At 61.4% G+C, this 20625-nt stretch overlaps 1 protein-coding gene across 1 annotated transcript in view; it reads left to right on the top strand.

Moving 5' to 3' along the window:
- The window catches only part of LOC128751758 (protein sidekick-1-like), a 51089-nt gene that overhangs the window by 16799 nt on the left and 13665 nt on the right, over positions 1-20625 (top strand). Inside the window, exons 2-19 of the mRNA XM_053852949.1 lie at positions 4390-4546; positions 5032-5138; positions 5363-5510; positions 9698-9831; positions 14206-14308; positions 14367-14542; positions 14925-15008; positions 15148-15339; positions 15404-15520; positions 15579-15746; positions 15806-15908; positions 15977-16150; positions 16225-16361; positions 16430-16577; positions 18188-18328; positions 18413-18594; positions 19685-19800; positions 20107-20302. Coding sequence (XP_053708924.1) covers positions 4390-4546; positions 5032-5138; positions 5363-5510; positions 9698-9831; positions 14206-14308; positions 14367-14542; positions 14925-15008; positions 15148-15339; positions 15404-15520; positions 15579-15746; positions 15806-15908; positions 15977-16150; positions 16225-16361; positions 16430-16577; positions 18188-18328; positions 18413-18594; positions 19685-19800; positions 20107-20302 — 2583 coding nt within the window. The remainder of the gene's footprint in view (positions 1-4389; positions 4547-5031; positions 5139-5362; positions 5511-9697; positions 9832-14205; positions 14309-14366; positions 14543-14924; positions 15009-15147; positions 15340-15403; positions 15521-15578; positions 15747-15805; positions 15909-15976; positions 16151-16224; positions 16362-16429; positions 16578-18187; positions 18329-18412; positions 18595-19684; positions 19801-20106; positions 20303-20625) is intronic.

Raw genomic sequence — 20625 nt, 5'->3', positions numbered from 1 at the left:
AGGTGGCTGTAATGTGCTGGACTGCTGAGTCAGCAGAGTCTGGAGATCACCCACGCTGTCTTCACACACACGTCTGGGTCTCTGTCCTTGTGGGGACCAGCCTTCCCCCCTAACACATGGCTCACCTGGACCAGGACCAGACTGAGACCCAGTTCGTTTGGGGTTTGAACCCCTCATTGCCTCACATTGAGGCTGACGGCGGCCCAGGCTCTACTCCGAGTCTCAGCTGCAGGTGGAGTGTGAGAGAGAGCGTCGTTTTCACACACGCAGTGGCTGGAGCCCTGCGTGTTCCAGTGGTGAGGTGTCTGTGTGTGTGTGAGTGCGTGCACATGCTGGGACGTCTCTGGTGTCGTCACAGCAGCGTGATGGCGGAGTGACCTGTGAGGAACCATCCACCTTCACCCACCCCCCCCTTCCTCACCCCTCCCTCCCCGTCCTCACCCCTCCCTCCTCCATCCTCACCCCTCCCTCCCCTGTCCTCACCCCTCCCTCCTCCCTCCTCACCCCTCCCTCCTCCATCCTCACCCCTCCCTCCCCTGTCCTCACCCCTCCCTCCTCCCTCCTCACCCCTCCCTCCTCCATCCTCACCCCTCCCTCCCCTGTCCTCACCCCTCCCTCCTCCCTCCTCACCCCTCCCTCCTCCATCCTCACCCCTCCCTCCTCCATCCTCACCCCTCCCTCCCCTGTCCTCACCCCTCCCTCCTCCCTCCTCACCCCTCCCTCCTCCATCCTCACCCCTCCCTTCCCTCCTCACCCCTCCGCAGCTCTCCTCACCCATCTGCTCTGCCAGTCCAGCCAACTGACCTGCTGCTCACGGCTCCATTCAGGGGCAGGTGACAGGTGTGTGTGCGCGTGCGCGCGTGTGTGTGTGTGTGTGTGTGTGTGTGTGTGTGTGTCTGTGTTGCAGACGTTCCTTCAGCATGAGAGATCAGTCAGAGCTCTAATAGAAAGTCAGAGATCGAGCGGCCGGTCTGTCACCTGCACATGACTGGGGCCTCAACTCAGTGAGGAGATCCAGATCCACAAGCTCCAGTGACCCTCAGGCGCCAGTAAAGGCTGAACTGCAGCGACCTGGCAGGCTCACTGAGTCACTTCCTGTTTACGGCACGGTGACGGCGTGACTCACGGAGGACGCTGTCCCCCGCGGGCCACGTCCACTCAGCAGGGCCGCGGTGATGCAGACCCTCAGCGTGGAGCTCACTGACTGGGCTCACGGCGGTCACTCTGTCATCAGCAAACATCACGGTCCCACGAGGTTCAGCCTCAATATGAGGATGAAGACTTCAAACTAACTGGGTCCAGAGGGTGAGGGGGTGAGGCCGGGAAAAGGGTGGTGGCCAGCAGAGGTCCTCACAAGGACAGAGAGACAGACGTGTGTGTGTGTGTGTGTGAGGCTGCAGGAGCAACAGAGGAGGATGTGGCGCCGCAGCAGAAGGTGCTGCAGATGTGGCAGCTTCAGTTGCACGCGCCGTGGCCTCCAGGAGCCCCGGGCCTGCAGTTGGACACCGGAGCTGCTGGAGCGCGGCTGAAACTTCCTGCTGCTCCGGCAGGTCACTTGTCATCTAAAATCCATTTGGACGCGACTCTTCTTCTCGGGCCGCCGTCGACCTTTGACCCCTTTTAATTTGACGAGTGCCGCGGGTCTGAAGGCGACGACGCGAGAAGATAAAAGTCGACCCTGGCGACCCGCCGCTTCATTATCTGAGAGACGACGGGCTCCTGCGTCGAGCGCAGTCAGTCAGGAGACTCACACACTCCCTCCAGAAGCTCCGCCCCCGGAGCAGCACCACGCTGACACGAGCTACGATCGCTCACCTGACGCGCGCTCGGCCCCTCACAGGTCCAGGCCGACGCTCCTGAGTGGGAGATGAGCAACTCGGTTTGGGTGGAGCGGACCTGGAAGTGGAGCTTCACCACCAGCAGACTTGCTGGAAAGCTGGCCGGAGACAGGCAGGCGGTCTGGGTGGCTCTCTGGTGATCTGGCGTCCTCCTCCGAGCCTGCTGAGCCTCCGCTCTGACTCAGTCCTGACCAGGATAGGGTTGTTGCCTCGGGAACCGCTGCGTCTGTCCGTCTCGTTCACGTCCAGTCGTCTTCTTCGCTTCCTCTCCAACGACTCTGATCACTCGCGACCTTTCACCCCCGCTTCCTGCTGCGACACTCCAGGCTGCCAACTGTGTGTTTGGAATTTGAGGGACAGGAAGTGCAGTCGGCGGGAAAGTGGACGCTAACAAGGCTAATAAATCAGGGAAGTAAGAAGCGAGGAGCGCGAGGCGGCGGCGGCGGCGCAGCATCGTTCAGCGAGCATTGACCCCGGAACCGTCCATCCGACAGTCTGTCGACAGCGAAGCGAGCGCGGCAGGCGGCGCCCAGACACCAGCTGAAACCGTCACCATCCCAGTGTGGACCTGAACCGTCACGCGGCACCAACAAGCCACCTCCAGAGTTCAGTCACTCACTCACACACACACACGCAGAGAGACCTGTGCCGCTGGACGCTGCTAACTGGAGCTTTTGTTCCAGTCTTGTTCCTTCCCATCACGGCCATGATCTTGCTCGAGGGCACAGCGGCACAGCAGCGTGGCAGCACAGCTACTTCCCCCCATTTCACACTCTGACTCAGCATGTGACTCCCTCATGCATGAGTGAGGAGCGAGTGACTCCTGAGCCAGAGTCAGGCCGCCGGCCCTGACCGGACTCCGGTGTCGGGGTCCGGTCCAGAGACGGTGTATCGGGTCTCTGAGCGGTCCAGTCTGAGGGATGGAACCTTGTCAGAGTCACAAGGCGAGTGACTCGACGGAGCGGAGGCACCTGCGGCAGCCGTGACCCGGGCTCCTGGTGTGGGAGGGAGTCGGCGCCAGCTCCTTCACCCCCCAACCTCTGATGAGCTCGGTTAAATAGGCCTCCGTGTATGAACGTGTGCGGCAACGCCGCCTGGTGTCCGCCGCCGTGCTGCGGCTCAGCCTGACAGGGAGTCACGGTTCAGCCTCGACGGCGACAGGTGGCGCTGTGGTTCTGAGTCAGTCCTCTGGCCCTGTTGACCCTTCTGACCCTGGTCCCCACTGACACAGAACACGGCCATGAGCGAGTCCAAGCCCTGAGACTCGACTGGGAGGATGAGTCCACGGGAAGTGTGATGTGCAGACGTGAGCGGAAGCTTCTGGACTCACACGCCAACGTGTCTCATCTGAGCTGGTGACTGATCCGTGGTGGCAGCGCGATAAAAGCAGAGAGTCAAGAGAGATGAGAGCAGAGCAGCGCGGCGTGGGAGAAGTGCTGACTGGGCCAGAAAGTAGGAGCGGGGGAGGGGCCGGGGGGGAGGGTGCAGAGAGCCAGGATCAGACTCGGGAGTCACCGAGTCACTCGAACCGCACCCTCACACATGAAGCATGAAAAATTGTTGGTCCCCACAAGGCCAGCCTGGAGTGTGGAGGGGAGCCGCCAGCTGCCGGGCCGGGTCAGGACCAGAACATTCCCAGCCTCTCCTCGCACGCCGCCGGCGCCTCGGCTGTCACATCTGACGCCGCAAACTGGGGCGAGGAAACGAGCGCCGTCATTAGCCACGCTGCTAACAAGCGTCTTCAAACCCGCACCGATCTATAAATACCTGCGTGGCGAGAGAGGAAGCGATCCGAGCAGCGGGCGAGCCGCGCGGCTCTAACTTGCCGGCTGTTCTGCTCCTCACAAGGACGTCTCTGAGAGCTGAGCGATGCCTGAGGAGGGCGCCGCCGTGCAGAGTCCTGCTTCAGGTTCAGAGGCTGGGGGAAGGGAGACGGTGGTCCCCACATGAGCGTGTGCGTGTCCTCCAGTCCAAGCTCCTCCTCCCCCTGGTTACGATCCACAGTCTGTATCGCTGCCCCACTGAAGTTTGACCTTCCAGCTGAGGTCATGAGGTGGCCTCAGAGGTCATGAGAGGTCACGAGAGGTCACGAGACGCCGAGCTGGACACGACTGGAGATTAGCGTCGACGACGTGCCTAGCTCAGTCATGTGACCTGTGAGATCAGCTGACCCCACCCCAGCCAGTCACAGACAGATGGCGCTGTTTTCTGTCTCCGTCCTTCGACCCAGTGGTGACCGGCCAGCTGCTGCATCCGGTTCTGTCAGCGACTCTGCTGGACCCAGATCTGTGAGCCGAGCCTGTGAGTGGTGGGATCATGGTCAGTGGCTCCAGAACCATCTCCAGAGAGAAACGTTCCCGGCGGATGCTGCTGCTCTCTCTCTCTCTCTCACACACACACTCTCACACCCGGGGCAGGTCAGGGGTCAAGCCAGGACTCACCGGTGACCAGGCCACACGGCGTGACTGAGGGGAAGCATCGCCCCCTGCTGGCAGCCTGTGTCTGCTGGTGATAATGAAGCTCTCCCTGCTGCTGTCCCTCTCTCCTCCAGAGGTGGCGCCCTACCTGCTGACCGAGGGGCTGGAGCCACAGGTGGCGCTGGAAGGCAACAGGCTGGTGCTGAGCTGTATGGCCGGGGGCAGCTGGCCGCTCCAGTACCGCTGGGCGCTGAACGGCACCGACATCACCGACTGGACGCCGCAGTTCAGGTCAGCCGCTTCCTGGTCCTCACTAGTGCCTCCTTCCTGAGTGTGTGTGTGTGTGTGTGTGTGGACATGTGCTGCCGTCCTTGTGAGGACCACCTCTTGACCAGCCACCTTCCTGTGAGGACACTTTGGCTTGTCCTCACAAGGTCCAGAGGGTCAGAGCTCCAGTAAGAGCAGTTCACTGTGGCCCAGCTCAGCCATGTGTTCAGAGGCTGGGGAAAGGGCAAGGTCCTCACTAGGAGGCAGATGTGGGTGTGTGTGCCCCCCTCGGCCATCCTGCTTCCATTGGGCGTGGATCTGGTCCAGAACCTGGTTAGATCCGGCTCCATCAAAAGGCCATTCACCTTCTTCAGTGGAAGAACAAAGCTCGTGAGCAGAAGCACCAGACTCATGTGTGTCTGGTTCCATCCGGCTGCTCGCCGTTGGCCTGTTGATCTCACGCAGTGACAAGTGGGACGCTCCCCTCACGCTCTGGCACTGCTCCTCAGGTGGACACTGGAGTCGGTGAAGCGGACCGACGCCGGGCAGTACCAGTGCACGGTCCGGAACCGGATGGGGGCCCTGATCCAGCGCAGCACTGAGGTGCAGGTGGCCTGTGAGTACCGACCGCACGCGTCGTCGCGGTGCATAACTGCCATCAAAACATCAACCGCACAGTCACCCAGACGCTAGACGTCATACACGCTCCACACAGGAAGTGGAATCTCAGCACACAGGAAGTCCTGTCAGATGCCAGGCCTTGTTTGACAGTGTTGGTCTTGTGTGGATTTGCAGTAAAGTTGTGTTGGTTTGTGACCGTTGTCGTCCTGTGTGGCTCAGATTTGGGCTCGTTCCCGGGCGAGGAGCAGCGGAAAACAGTGCCGCAGGAGCGAGCCGCCGTGGTCAGTCCTCCGGCGTTGGCGTCGTACCCGCGCCCACTGCTCACGTGGTTCAAGGACGGGCAGAAGATCCTCCCCAACGACAGAGTGTGAGTCTCACCTGTGTGCTGCCTGCTGCTAGCATGCTACTGCTGCCGCGTTCCAGCCTTGGGTCTGTGGCTGAAGAGGTGCTAGCAAAGGCAGCAGCGCCGTGGCCACGTCTCTCCGGGTCACGGGCCTGAGGTCGGGCGACAGCTGCTGCTAGCATGAAGGTGCTAATGCTGCTCCAGCCTGTGCGTGTGTGTGTGCGCGCACTTGTGTTCTTGTGTGTGACTGATGCTAATGCTGGTGCTAACGTTGTTTAGCCGCCCTCACTCCCACGATGACGGGGATGGAGAAGGCAACCACCGCGTTACGCGGTGACACGCATGTTCCACCGTGTGCGGTGCGTCACTTGACAGAAAGACAGAGCATAGGTTGACCATGGGGTGGCGCTGTTGTGCGTAGTGTTGTGTGTAGTTCAGTGGAGAGAGCGTCCGCCCCACACCACGCGCCCCCAAACCGCTGACACACAAGCCCCGCCCACTCCGCGTGTGGCACGGCCTGGAGCGAGGACGGCGCCGCTGAAGACCCACCAGGACCCTTCTGAGCGGACGCTCTCTGGTCGCCTTCCCGCTCGCCCTCGTGGGTCCAGTTCGGTCCAATGTTCCGTCAAGAAGGGAGAAGCTCAGACACTGAAGCCAGTGGAATTGCATCCGAGGAAACTGGAGACGCAGAAATGGGAAGAAGAAAGTGGAAGCTAAAGGGTTTGAAGAAGACTCCAGTCTCATCTCCAGAGAGAGACAAGAGAGAAGAATTCTGGGACAAAGAAGCAGGAAATCAGGCATAAATAGTGAATGAGAAGAAAACACTCGGCAGTGTGTGTCTGAGGCTCCGTCACAGCTGAGATGAACGTCTTCCTCACAGCTCCTGCCGCGACCGTGTGCGAGTCAGGTGCGACACGACTCGACACGTGGTCGTGACTGGCAGCGACGTGAAGACTCGCCCGAGACCAGGGCCCGGGTCGCTCACCTCTGGACCTCCGGGTGTGGACAGGAAGTGGACGGCTGAACTCTGACTCGCGTCGCACGGAGCCCTCGAGCCACGCGAGATCCAGACCCGCGTCTCTATGTCTGATGGGCCCGGGCGCTCACGTCTGGCGGCGCTGCGCGGCAGATGAAGCCGCAGCAGCACTTTGCTTCTGATGTGACCGTGGTGTTTTCCCCAGCCCTCCCACAGCCGCCATCCCATAATTGAATTGCTCTTTTGCTCCTTTAATGTGGCGGCAAATAACGGAATGAAAACCTCCTCTGTAGCTCCGACGTCTCCGCTCTAATTCCAGCGGACATGTGTCGGCGCCGCCGTCTGTCACTGTTATTTCCCGCCGCTCACCTGCCGCCTCCGTCCTGTCAGCCGCCGTTAGCGTCCGACCTCGAGGATCAAAGGCGAAATGCTAATCGCCGCCTTCAGAGCGACAGACTGGAGCTGGTTTGTTGTTTACCAGGAAGAAGCTCTTCTGATCCGATCCGCTCAGCGTGGTGTGGCCCGGCAGGATCTCCGCTCCGCTGCTGTGCTGGGTGTAGACTCCCGTCCCGGTCCACTTTGGCTCAGGTTCTGCCACTTGGTGCGGCTCTGCTCACTGTGGGTCAGCTGGGCTCGGGGTCTGGGGTCTGGGGTCTGGGGTCTGGGGTCTGGGGTCTGGGTTCTGGGCTCGGGGTCTGGGTCTGGGTCTGGGCTCGGGCTCGGGGTCTGGGTCTGGGCTCTGGGCTCTGGGGTCGTGGTTCTGGGTTCTGGGTTCTGGGTTCTGGGTTCTGGGCTCTGGGCTCGGGGTCTGGGTTCTGGGTTCGGGGTCTCGGGTCTGGGCTCGGGGTCTGGGCTCAGGATCTGACCTCGGGGTCTGGGCTCGGGGTCTGGGCCTGGGGTCTGGGTCTGGGCTCGGTGTCTGGGCTCCGGGCTCGGGTTCTGGCTTCTGGGTTCGGGGTCTCGGGTCTGGGCTCGGGGTCTGACCTCGGGGTCTGACCTCGGGGTCTGGGCCTGGGCCTGGGCTCTGGTCCTGGGCTCTGGTCCTGGGCTCTGGGTCTGGGCTCTGGGTCTGGGCTCTGGTTCTGGGCTCTGGTTCTGGGCTCTGGTTCTGGGCTCTGGGCTCGGGGTCTGGGCTCGGGGTCTGGGTTCTGGGCTCGGGGTCTGGGTTCTGGGTCTGGGGTCTGGGTCTGGGTCTCGGGTCTGGGCTCGGGGTCTGGGCTCGGGGTCTGGGGTCTGGGGTCTGGGGTCTGGGCTCGGGGTCTGGGTCTGGGCTCAGGGTCTGGGATCTGGGCTCGGGGTCTGGGTCTGGGCTCTGGGCTCTGGGCTCTGGGCTCGGGGTGCTTCTTCCGCGAGACTCGGGCTGAAGACAGGAAGTGGGTCTGACTGCTTCCCCCTGCAGAGTCTCTCCTGCCGGTCCTGGAGGTCACGTGACTCATGTCTTCAGTGGCGGCGGCGTGAACCTGCATCACTTCCTGTCCCGCCTCCTGCTGCTGACATCCCTCCCTCGGACCCGCCCTCCTCAGGTCATGACCCCGGGACCCAGGTCGGACCTCAGGTGACCATCCTGAGGCAGCGCCTCCACTCTCGAACCAGACCTTCCTCTGTGTCAGACCTGTGTGTGGTAGATCCTCCCCTGTGGGGACCTTTCGCTGGACCCCATGAGGTTCAGCCTTTGAGGGTTCAAACTTCAAAATACCTGGGTCCAGTCTGGTCCAGAGTCCTGGTCCAGGTCAGCCGTGTGTTCAGGGGGAGAGGCCGGGGGAAGGGTGAGGAGAGGTCCCCACAAGGAGACAGGCGTATGTGTGTGTGTGTGTGTGGCAGGTAATTAAAAGTGTGATCAGCGGATAATTAAAGGAGTCAGTCTGAGGATTATTGAACCACTTCACACACACACACACACACACACACACACACGCATCCATCGCCTGGACCACAACTCTCTCTCTCTCTCTCTCCTTCTCTGAGTCAGCGTCTCCCTCGCTCTCTCTGTTGGCTCTGAACAGAAACACTGACACTGAAGGCTCTGCAGGCTTTTATTTTGAAACAGGAAGTGGAGTGGAGGAAGCAGGGTTAGATGGTGATGAAGGTGATGATGGTGATGATGATGAAGGTGATGATGATGGTGATGATGATGATGATGGTGACGATTATGATGATGATGGTGATGGTGAAGGTGATGGCCGTCACATAACTGTGTTTGTGTTCTTGGTGTGTGTGTGTGTGTGTGTGTGTTGACCTGCTGCTCCTGAGTGTGTGAGAGTCAAGTGTCTCCACCAGAGGCTGCGGCGGCTGAGAGGCGGAGCCTCTGTTGGCACCACACACGTTCAGACTCTTAAAATGAGTCAAGCCAGCACTTTGTGTGTGTGAGAGAGTGTGTGTGTGTGAGAGCGTGTGTGTGAGAGTGTGTGTGTGAGAGTGTGAGTGAGAGTGTGTGTGTGTGTGTGAGAGTGTGTGTGTGAGAGAGAGAGAGCAGATCATCATCTCAGAACAAGTGGAGAGGAGAAGGATGAGAGTGAGGCAGAGAGGCTGCTTTGTTTTGGAGGGGAGGGGTGCAGTGTTTTCATTTCCCTCTGCTGCCCGGGGAGCAACACACACACACACACACACACAGAGTCAGCGTGCCGGCTGCTGCTGCGGCGGCGCTGGTTCCGGGTCCGGAGTGTGTCAGAGCCGAGCCATGAATCTTTCAGCGGTGTCTCTGCTGCCGCCGATGTCTTATTCATGTCGCCTAAAAGCAGCCGCTCGTCTCGCCGCGTGACACCTGAACACAAGCTGCTTCCCACGTTTGAGCTCCAAGTTCCTGCTGCTAACACGAGGCCACGACAAGCATCCGCCTGCCGTGAGGCGCCGCCGACGGCGAGCGGAGACACAAAGCCAGAGACTCACCACATCAGGCCACTGACCGCTGCGCTGCCTCGAGGGCACATGAAGCCGAGAATCTGAGTTGTTAGTGGACGGACAAACGGACGGATAGATGGATGGATGGATGGACAGACAGATGGATGGATCGATGATAGATGGATGGACACGACGGATGAATGGAGAGATGGACGGATGGATGATGGATGAATGGATGGACAGATGGATGGACGAATGGATGGACGAATGGATGGATGGACAGACGGACGAATGGATGATGGATGGATGGATGATGGATGGACAGACAGACGGACGGACAGACGGATGACGGATGATTCCAGGGTTAATAGCTGCAGCGTCTCCTCTGACCCCACAGAGCCACAACTCTGGACAACCAGCTGGTCGTCTTGGCGACGAGGCCGCAGGACGCCGGCCGTTACCATGCCAACGCTGTCAACGCCCTGACGGGGGAAAGCGTGACCAGCGCGCCCGTCTATCTCAGCGTCTCAGGTGAGCACAGGCTCTTCCTTCCATTCGTGCCTCTCTCTCTGTCACATGAAAGCCGCCACAGTCGCTTGTCAGCGGGGGGGGGGGGGGGGGGGGGGGGGGGGGGGGGGCGGGAGTCTTCCAGCTCCCCGGCTGAGCTGAAGCTGAGGAAGCATGACTCGCCGCCGGCTCCGAGTGACTCGCTGAAGCTCTGGCTCCTGCTTCAGGCTGGGTCATGTGTTTAGCAGGTCCTCGCGCCGTCACCTCTGGCTCCTCTCACCTGCTGCGGGTCGGCGGGTCAGTGGCTCTCCTGCTGGCTGACCAGCGGCAGCGCTGCTGAGCAGGACCAGAGCTGTGTGAAGGACCAGCTCCTCCATGCCTGAGCTCAGACTCCGAGGCTGTGTGCGACATGGTGGGGAGGAAACCGGAGTCACCTCTCCGTCAGGACTCCGGTCAGAAGATGAGTCCAGCCCTGGCCCCATGACATTTGGGATGATGAGCTCTCACCGAATCCAAAGGTCAGGTGAAGCTGCGGTCTGAGGTTTGACCTTCATCAGCGTGGAGTCACGGCCCGAGCAGGTGGTGTGTCTGCGATGAGGCTGAGGAGATCCTTGGTGACCTGTGGAGCCCACAGCTCACAAGATGCTTCTGCACTGGGCTGTTAGCTTGGAGAGTTTAGCCTCCAAAGGTCCTCAATGGCGCGTCTGGACCGGTTCTTCCAGCACTGCCTCCTTGACGATGCCAGCTGAGCTGGGTGACTCAGGGGGTCAGAGTCATGAGATTCAGACTCATGAGAGTCATGCAAGTCAGTCATGAGAGTCAGACTCCTGACAGTCAGAGTCCTGAGAGCCAGAGGCATGCGAGTCAGAGTCATGAGAGTCATGCGAGTCAGAGTCATGAGAGTCAGGGTCCTGAGAGTCATGAGATCCAGAGTCATGCGAGTCAGAGTCATGAGAGTCCTGCGAGTCAGAGTCATGAGAGCCAGGGTCCTGAGAGTCATGAGAGTGGAGGCTCCTGCCTCCTGGACTCCTTCCCCGCTCAGTCGGGCTCTGGCTTCACTGGATGTGAATTTCAAGCAGCTGCTGAGATTGACAGTGTAAATTGGAGCGGACGGAGTCGGAGGCTGAACCGCGGCTTTAAAGCAGACGCTCCTGAGAGACAGTCCCCGGAAGAAAGACAGGGGTCACATGACACACACACACACACACACACACAGAGGGCTGGTGGAAACGCACTGCTCTGACAGGTGCACACACCACTACTTCGGTCACAGTCGAACACAGGTGTTCACACCGACTGGACGGTCTTCACACACGCACACGCACGCGCCTGGCACGCTGGCCTCATGGGGGCGCACGTCCAGGCGCTGGCAGTGAAGCCCCGCCCCTCCTGCCTCAGGAGGCTTCGCCACAGAGACCTCCACTGAAGAGTCCAGGTCCCTGAACGTCGTCTGTGCTACCAGAGGTCCACACAAGGCCCACGCACCAGCCAGTGTGAGCCGGGCTGGGAGGGACTGGCCCCGGGACCAGAGCCTCCCTCTGAGCCGCCATGATGTCAGCGCTCAGGTGGCGGGAGAGACCCGCGTCTCTGCTGAAGAAGAATCAGCTGCTGACGCTCCTCCGTCTGCTGGTTAATGGCCGCCACTTCCTCTGCAGCGCCGCGTCTCCGCCTCCTCTCCACCTGCTGCACCAGCTGCCGGCATCACGCCGCCGCCGCTCACTTCGCCTCTCCTGCGACTTTGCTTTGGTCTCTGTCGAGGAGCCATTCGTCTGTATTGACAAGATGATGCATCGCTTCCGTCTCAGTCGCAGGTTTAGCAGATTCAAACCCTCAACCAGCAGCAGCTTCACAACAATAGTGTGGGCTCCTCAGTGCTTCCAGACAGGGTCATGAGGCCATGTTTGCTGTGGCCTCAGCGTCGCCCTCCCTGGGAAGAGAGTCCAGATGTCGAGCGAGTCAGAGCCGTCACTTCACTGATGGATGAATGGCAAATGGCTCCGGCACCATTGAGTGCCGGGAGTGTTTGGGCTTCCGGTGGTTGATGGATGTGCAGCAGCGCTGGCCCCCTCCCGGGCCCCTGCTGGGCTCCGTGATAACCAGCGCCTGCTTCACGTCCAGACAGGCTGATGTTGCTGCTCGTCGGCTGACTGGAGCAGCGGTTGCTGACACGTCGGGACGAAAGCTTGAATCTAAATGGCATCTCTGCTGTTTCCTTCTGCTGCTGCTGACAGTCGGGAAGAAGAGCCGCGACGCAGCAGGTAACGCTGGCAACGACACTGCCTCCTTCTGTCTCACCAACGAGTCGGACTCGCTGCCAGCCTCAGCCGACCAGTCCCAGGTCTTTGACTCCGTGGTACCTGCGAGTCAGGCTTTTATAGCTGGGAAGAATCCGATTTGACTCGAGTTGGTGACGAGTCATAGTCCGCTGTGACTCCTCGGAGCCGATCAACCAAGTGGTCTGTGTTTCTGTGTCCCGGCTGCTGGGCTGGTCCTGCGGTCTGTTCTGCTTCGGTCACTGATGCTGGCGTGGCATCCCGGAGGATCGCGCCTCCTCTTCCTGATGGTTTCCTCCAACGTGGAGTCAACTGAGGAGTACGTGTCTGGGAACGTGTTCTGTGGTTGCAGTTTATCGCGCCGCCGACGTCGGAACGCAGCGCACCTCTCATTAAACGCGGGGCGGCGTCCTTGTTGTGGCGCAGCCGGCGAGAGGAAGTGGGCCTGCGAGCGAGCGTCAGCAGCTTCAGTGGGGGAAGAGAGACATTTCCTCGCCGTCTCCCACTGTACGCACAAGTCGATGCCAGTCAGTGCTGATGAAACACTGCCTCATTATGTCAAGACGCACACGGGCGGCTCTTCATCCCGAGGAAGACTCCGGCAGCTGAGGGAGATGAAGCCTTCGCAGGCGCCGCGGCGTGTGTGACGGGTGGTTTCATACTGAGGCTGCGACGTGACTCCCGGCTGTCAGAGCGCCGCAGTAATGAGCGCCGCCACACCGGAGCCGCCGCCTGCCGCCGAAACGCTGGCCTTCTGCGCCGTGGTGTATTTATGCTCCTGGACCCGCGGCTGTTGACAAACCTCCGCCCCCGTGCTTCATCAGGAAGGCCGCTGTCCCGGCGCCTAGAGCCCTGCGGAGCCCTGATCCGCCCGTGGGATCAGCACCTCCTCCACAGTCAGCCATGCTGGTTCTGGACAGCGTCAGTGGCACGACACGCTGGAATGACAGTGTGGCCCGAGGACGCCCCTCACCTGCCCCTCACCTGCCGCCATCTTCACACAGCAGCCAGTGAGCCAGAGTTTGTGTGTTTGGTGCCGCGTGGCACTGGGCGCCGCCCTCGTCCGCCGCCGCGTTGCCAGGTAACTGAGCGTGAGCTGGTCCTTGATGAGGTTTTGGTTAGTTGAATTTTCTGGACGTTTCCGACAAAGGAGCTGATGAACACACACACACACAGAGGAGGAGGGCGGGTCTGAGGCAGGGCTGGAGGGAGAGAGAGAGAGAGAGAGAAGGATGGAGGGAGACATGAAGCAGAGAAGAAAGAAAGAGAAGAGAGCAGATGTTGCAGCACAGGAACATCTGGCTCCCTTCTTCTTCTCCTGTCACTCGCCTGTCACCGCTGCAGGAGACCACCATCTGCACCCCGAGTCTCAGTTCTGTGGTGAGTTCAGGAGGCGCAGAGCGGCCGGTCTGAGTCATGTGACCAACAGTAACCGTGGCAACAGTCAGGAGGCCCAGGTCACTGGGGCGCCGGGTTCTCCTCTCGGGTCACCCGAGGGTCTCCCCAGCTCAGATCGCAGACGGTCATAATGTTTTGGCTGGCTGGCAGGAGAGGCTGCAGGTCCGTGGGAGACCCCGCCCCCAGAGGGTGGCGGCGCTTCAGCTACAGATTAGCAGATGCTCAGTCAGGGACAAGTCGGTACAAATGAAGAGAACGTGGGAGGGGTGGGGTGACAGGAAGCTGGGGGGCAGCTTTGATCTCTGCTTTGGAGGAACGAAGGAAACCTGATAATTGACTCCACACAGTCCTCGCACACTCGGGATCCATCAGACGGAATAAGACATGCGGGCGCAGGAAGGGATCGGGGGTGGGGGGGGAGGTGACATTGGAAGTGACGGCGTCGACAGGGAAATGGGGAGAAACTCTCCTGCCTCTGTGGGGACCAGGACCACGAGCCCTGACCGGCGCGAGAGGCGGGGGACAGGCTCCCCGGGGCGGGGGACACCCTGGGCGGCTCCCCGGGGCGGGGGGCGGGGGACACCCTGGACGGCTCCCCGGCCCATCTCAGCACCTGTTAATGTCTGCATTCCGTGAGGGAGGAAACCCGAGTGCCCGGAGGAAGCCCAGAGAACAAGCTGTCCCGAGTGATGTGATGTCATCAGGTACGTCTGCCCCTCCCCCACAGGTCCGGGATCAGAACCAGAGTCTCCGACCATCGTCATTGGACCCAGGGACACCACGGTGACGGCAGGAAGCGATGTCACGCTGGAGTGTGTCGCCAACGCTCGGTGGGTAGCGCCTTGCCAGTCTCCTCCGCTGGTCCTCACCGGCGCCCTCTCCCTGCAGGTTCGTGGACCAGCTGCAGTTGTCATGGAAACGAGATGGACGTCGGCTGGCTGAGGGGCGTCGCCTGGTGGTCACCACCGCCAAGGCGTCGGACGCTGGCGTCTACGTGTGCGAGGCCACCCTCAGCAACAGCTCGGCCAAAGCTGTGGAGGCGAGCGCTCAGCTGAGCGTCGTGGGTAAGGACGCCCCCTGCAGCTGCGGAGGGAAAGTGCTTCCTTCACGCACGCACGCACTCACTGACGCCACCCAGAGGCGGTCAGGACCCGCGGCTGCTCGGTTGGCTCTCGGGGGGCGGCGAGCGCTGACCCCGGGGACCCACCCGCTGCTGAAACATCGCCGCGGTGGAAGAGAAGCGCCAGCTTCTGTTAGTCCGCAGGTCTGAGTCTGGGCTGGAGGGGGTTTGTTATCGCCGCCGCCACCGTTCCACAGCTTTTGTTTCCGCCGCAGACGCACAGTTGCATCTGCCCTGGTTTGAGATCAGAGCAAACCTGCTCCAGAGTCACAGACCTCCTCCCAGACCCCCCCCCCCGACCTCACTGCTCAAGTCTGTCTCTGCAGAGCCGCCCACGCTGATGACTCGCCCGCCGAGGAGGATGGTGGTGGACCTGGAGCGGAGCGTGGACCTGCCCTGCGCAGCCTCAGGTGAGTGGGGCGGCACATCAGACAGAGTCCGACTCAGAATGGCCTTGTTCGTGGCCGGTGACTTGTGAGTTGAACAAAGAATTGAAGTAGAAACAGGAGCTGCTGAGAGAAGGTCCACTGACGGGCCCCTGTTGCCCAGGCACGCCCCCCCCCCGGCTGGACTGGTTCAAGGACGGCGTGCCAGTGACCCGGCTGGCCAACCCGCGCTACCGGCTGACGGCCGGCGGCCTGACCGTGCGACGGGCTCAGCCCGGGGACGGAGGAATCTTCCAGTGCTTCGCCCGGAACGCCGCGGGAGAAGCCCAAGTCCACGCCCACCTGCTGGTCTCCAGTGAGTCCCGCTCAGTGCCCTTCCCCCCGCCGGGTCCCGACCTCAGGCTCCTCCTCTTCCTCAGGCGTGTCTCCGGTCTTCACGTCTCCTCCGGCCGACCTCACCGTGACCGAAGGCGCCGCGGCCCTGTTCTCCTGCCAGACCAGCGGAGCCCCCACCCCCGCCGTCACCTGGAGGAGAGGTAGGTCAGGCCCCGCCCCCGGCGAGCCCCGCCCCTGAGCCGGCCTCTCTGCCCACAGGCTCCCAGGTGGTGGCCAGCGGCTCGGTGCGCCTCGCCCGCTTCACCCTGCTGCAGTCTTCGGGGCTGCTGGTGGAGCCCGTCACCTTCCAGGACGCCGGCGAATTCACGTGTGTCGCCGCCAACTCGGAGCGAGTCATCAATGCCTCGGCGAGGCTCACCGTCCTTAGTGAGTGCCGCGCACGCGCACGACCCCAGGCAGCCTCACAACTGACTTGTCCCGCCCAGACCGCACGCTCATCTCCCTGCCGCCGGCGGACCAGCGAGTCATCAAGGGAACCACCGCGGTGCTGCGCTGCAGCGCCACCCACGACCCGCGGGTTGACGTCAGGTACTGCGGCCGCCCCCCCTCCGCCGGGATCCAGGGTCCTGGCTCTCTCTCACCAAACCTCTTTGCAGCTACCGATGGCAACGCGGCGGGGCACCGCTGCTCCTGGCCTCCGGGGGCCGCCTCTCCGTGCAGCCAGGCTCCCTCACCATTGGCCAGACCTGGTCAGGTGACATCGGGGATTACACCTGCACCGTCACCTCCAAGGCGGGAAACGATTCCCGGACGGCGCGGCTGGAAGTCATGTGAGTTGAGAGCTGAGCCGGGGGGGCGGGGCTCTGTCGTGGCTCACCCAGTCTGTGCTCCTTCCTGTTCGCAGCGAGCTGCCTCACTCTCCTCGCTCGCTCGCCGCTCTGCTCGACGACTCGGACTCTCGCGCCGTGCGGCTGTCGTGGCTCCGCCCCTTCGACGGCAACTCGCCGCTTCTCTACTACGTGCTGGAGCTGTCGGAGAACAGTAGGTGTCTGCGTGTGGAGCGGTCCCCGGGCTCAGCTCACCCTGCCGCCTCCCTCCTCCTCCTCCAGACTCCCCGTGGAAGGTCCACCTGCCCGAGGTCTCCCCGGCCGTGGCCCAGGTCTCCGTGCGGGGGCTCACCCCCGCCCGCACCTACCAGTTCAGACTGTGTGCCGTCAACCAAGTGGGGCGAGGACAGTTCAGCGCGGAGACGCACAGGTGCCACCTCCCTCCCTCCCTCCCTCCCTCTCTCTCTCTCTCTCTCTCAGCTGAGGCTCACGTGACTCCACACGCGGAGCAGACTCACACTGTGGTGTTTCCAGCTGCAGCAGGGGCGTCCCTCACTCTCTCACTCGCGTCAGGCGTCTGTTCACTCCCTCCAGCCTCTTCTTCATCTCCCTCCTCCTCCTCCTCTGGTTAGTCTCACTGGAGCTGGATCCACTGATCGTCTGGCAGCCGTGGTCAGTGGAGGTGTCACGCACACAGGCAGGTCTGTCGCGCCATCCTTGTGAGGACCTCCCTGTCCCCAGCCCCTCCCCCTAAACACTGGACCAGACTGGAACCCAGTTAGTTTGAAGTCTGAACCCTCTAATTCAGGCCTGGACCTGTGGGGACCAGCAAAAATGTGGAGGTGTGTTTCCAATGATCGGACCCCACAAGGACAGCGACAGCAGCGCTGCAGACACTTGAATGTGGCAGGAGGAGCTGCTCTGCTGGTGGCCCGGTCCCTCCTGGCTCCCTTGGCCTCACTCACCCGAGGTGAGGACGGCGCCGGGCTGGAGCAACAACAAGTGAAGTTTCATTTGCCGCGTCTCCTTTTGCCTCTGGTGGCTCCAGCTGCACCTCGGTCGTGAGAGCTGCAGGAGGAGAGCAGGACCCAGCTCTGCTCCACCTCTCCTATTGTGAGGAGCAGCTGACTTTGAGGAAGAAGACGTCATAATGACTGGGTCCAGAGTCCTGGGGGAGGCTGATGGACAGGAGAGGTCCCCACGAGGACAGAGAGACAGACGGCAGGCATCGGCAGCTGACTTCCCAATGACTAGCGCTACATGCTAGCACGCACGCACGCACGCTCGCGTGTGGCTGGCGGCTCAGACCAGACCAGCTCTCTGGCGCAGTAACCTCACACACATCACTGTCAGGGCAGCGGCGCTTCCTCTCGGACTGATTAAAAGCTCCGATTGACTCTCTGGCTCACAGACTTCATCATCCGTTGGAGCATCTGTGCGTGCGTGTGAAGTGTGAGCTGCACTTCCAGATCGACGCCACACGCCAGTGGTTTTACATCTGCGCTGCACTTCCATCAGGCAAGCGGCCGGCGTGCACAGCAGGTGCCACACACACACGCACACACACACTCACTTTAATGGGTCTGGGGTGAATGAGAGGGCCATTAGTGAAGCCGGCTGGAAACTGCCGGTGTTTGGGATCCTCAGCTGCGCGGCAGCTCTTGACTGGCACACACACACACACACACACACACACCTGAGGAGCAGTAAACAGATGTGGAAAATGAAGCACATGAGCGCAGCCACGCACTGGCCACGGCAGCTCCAGTCCTTGTGGATCCCCCTGGTTTGCACGTCCGTGTTAGCGCAGCAGGTCGGCAGCTGCACGTCAGGTTATGCTAGCCGCTAATGCTAGCCTCAGAGATTGTGTTCCAGTTACCTTCCTACTTCAGTGTGTTGCAGTTATAGAGGTCAGAAAACAAGATGTCAACGTCCACAGAAGCAATTCTCCAGCCTGCGTCGTCGACCCGGTCCAGGGTCCCCGGGCCTCAGGTCACGACCGTGGCAGCTGCTGCTCTGACTGACACTGGTGTCCTGCAGGCTCATGCTGAGGGAGGAGGCCCCCAGTGCTCCGCCCAAAAACATCGTGGCCAGCGGCCGAACCAACCAGTCCATCATGGTCCAGTGGCAGCCACCGCCGGAGCTGCAGCTCAACGGAGTCCTGCGAGGATACCTGCTGCGGTACTCGCGCTCTCTGCCGCACACACACACACACACACACACACACACACACACACACACGCTCACTGACTGGAGGACTTGCAGGTACCGGCTGGCCGGTCTGCCCGGGGAGTACCAGGAGAAGAACATCAGCAGCCCAGAGACCAACTACTGTCTCCTGAAAGACCTGATCATCTGGACCCAGTACCAGATCCAGGTAGCAGCCTACACCGGCGCCGGCCTCGGGGTCTTCAGCAGCCCAGTGACCGAGTACACGCTGCAGGGAGGTGAGGACACACGCACGCACGCACGCACGCACGCACGCACGCACGCACGCACGCACGCACGCACGCGCGGGGGGCCCGATAAAGGCGCAGATTTATCTGTGTAGTGGACCAGTGTTGCTCCGTCACATAAAGCCGCCGGAAAACTGCGATAAATAAAGGCAACCTTTTGCTGCGCGACGTTTACGTGGCCTGTAAAAGCCACCAGGTTTATACATTAGAGTCCCAGTCTGCGAGTCTGCTGCGGTGGGTTCTGGCCCCGGCAGGATCAGACCAGCAGCAGCATGTGCAGGAGAGCGTTTCATCCGCCTCTTGCTCCGCTCGTGAGACCAGCTCCCATCATGCATCTGTGCATGTGTGAGTGCTGCTGCTGTTCACTCACTCACTCCTCCTCCTTCGGTGGAGCTGCAGCCGCGATGAGAGTCTCCGGCGGCATCAGGCCCCCGTCTCACTGAGCCCGACACCACCCCTCACCCACAGTCGCTGGCTGCGCCCACGCTAGCCTGTTAGCCTCGGGTCTTAGCCTGTTAGCATCCGCACTAGCGTGGGTCTCAGTCTCAGGTGAAGGCGACATTACTGCGTGTTGGCGAAGCGTCAGACGTTGTGAGAGCAGAGCGCCTCCTGTAGTCCCTGTACCACGTGACGTGCATCAACAAAGAACCACAACTTCAGATGACTCCCGCCAGAGTTGTTACGGCTAACAGCGCGGCGTTGTCGTGGCTCCAGCTCGCGGCGGCGCTTTGTAGTCCTCCCCTGTTCCGAGTCTTTCAGGACTCTCGTCTAGTTTTGGGCTCCGACTCCCCCCGGAAGCAAGCGCTCAGATGCAGACGCGGGAAGTTTGCCAAAGTTTGCGCCGCGAGAGCGACTCCGCCTGGACTGGGCCATTGAAGAGTGTTTTGACAACAGCTGGCGCTGGCCCACTTTGGAGCGCGGCGCCGTGTTTGTGCACCCAGCTCCTCTCAAGTTCCCGCCTCGGAATCACACAGTGTTTTCGCTGGAATCAGAGCAGGAACTGGATCTTGTTGTCATCAATCTTTCACCTGTGTTTTCACGAGACGGCGTCCTGCCGCCACTGACTGTGGCTGTTGTTCAGTCCCCACAGCGCCCCCTCAGGACGTGGAGGTCTCGGCCATCAACTCCACCACCATCCGCTTCAGCTGGAGCCCCCCGCCCCAGCAGTTCATCAACGGCATCAACCAGGGCTACAAGGTGGGTGCGGTGCGGCCCGGCCCGACCCGCGGTGCCCGGCTGTGTGTGCGTGTCAGAGGGTTTCATCTCAAGCCGGTGCTCAGCTCACACCGGCCTGTGGGGCCGACCGGGCCACGGTTCTGCCCAACTCAGTGTTGCCATGGCGACGGCACTCCTGCTCCCGTCATTGGGTTTGGATCAGATGGTGAAAGTGTAGAATGGGCACTTTCTCACAGCAGCGAGAGTCTTATCTCGCCGTGACAGACGGCGCCGCCGCCCCGGGCCCAGGTCCCGGCGGTCATGTGACCTGTGCTGTGTGCCCTGCAGCTGCTGGTGTGGCCCCAACAGAGCCCGGAGGACGTGGCCGTGGCGACCGTCACGCCGGACTATCCCAGCCTGAGGCACAGCAGCCTGGTCAGTGGCCTGAGGAAGTTCACCTGGTACTACACCTCCACGCTCTGCTTCACCACGCCAGGAGACGGACCCCGGAGCCCGCCCGCCCTGCTGCAGACCCACCAGGACGGTCAGTGCACACACACACACACACACACACACACTCACACACTCACACTCACTCACTCACTCACTCACTCACTCACTCACTCACTCACTCACACACACACACACACACACAGGCGCCCTCTCCCCCTGAACACATGAAGCAGGACCCCGAACCTTGTGGGCTCCAGCCCAGTGGTCCCCACAAGAGAGGATAAAACCAGGTGACACACTCACCCGCTGCCACACTCAGGACGTGTGCGTGTGTGTGCGGCCTTTTCCCTCTCAAGTGTGTGAATCTGCGGCGGATCACGCACACACTCACACAGAAACGGACGGTGAGAGAGG

This window comes from Synchiropus splendidus, unplaced genomic scaffold (genome assembly GCF_027744825.2).
Source record: "Synchiropus splendidus isolate RoL2022-P1 unplaced genomic scaffold, RoL_Sspl_1.0 HiC_scaffold_37, whole genome shotgun sequence".
Taxonomy (NCBI): domain Eukaryota; kingdom Metazoa; phylum Chordata; class Actinopteri; order Syngnathiformes; family Callionymidae; genus Synchiropus; species Synchiropus splendidus.
Note: the sequence above shows the minus strand (reverse complement) of the source record. Positions and strands in the feature narration are given on the sequence as shown.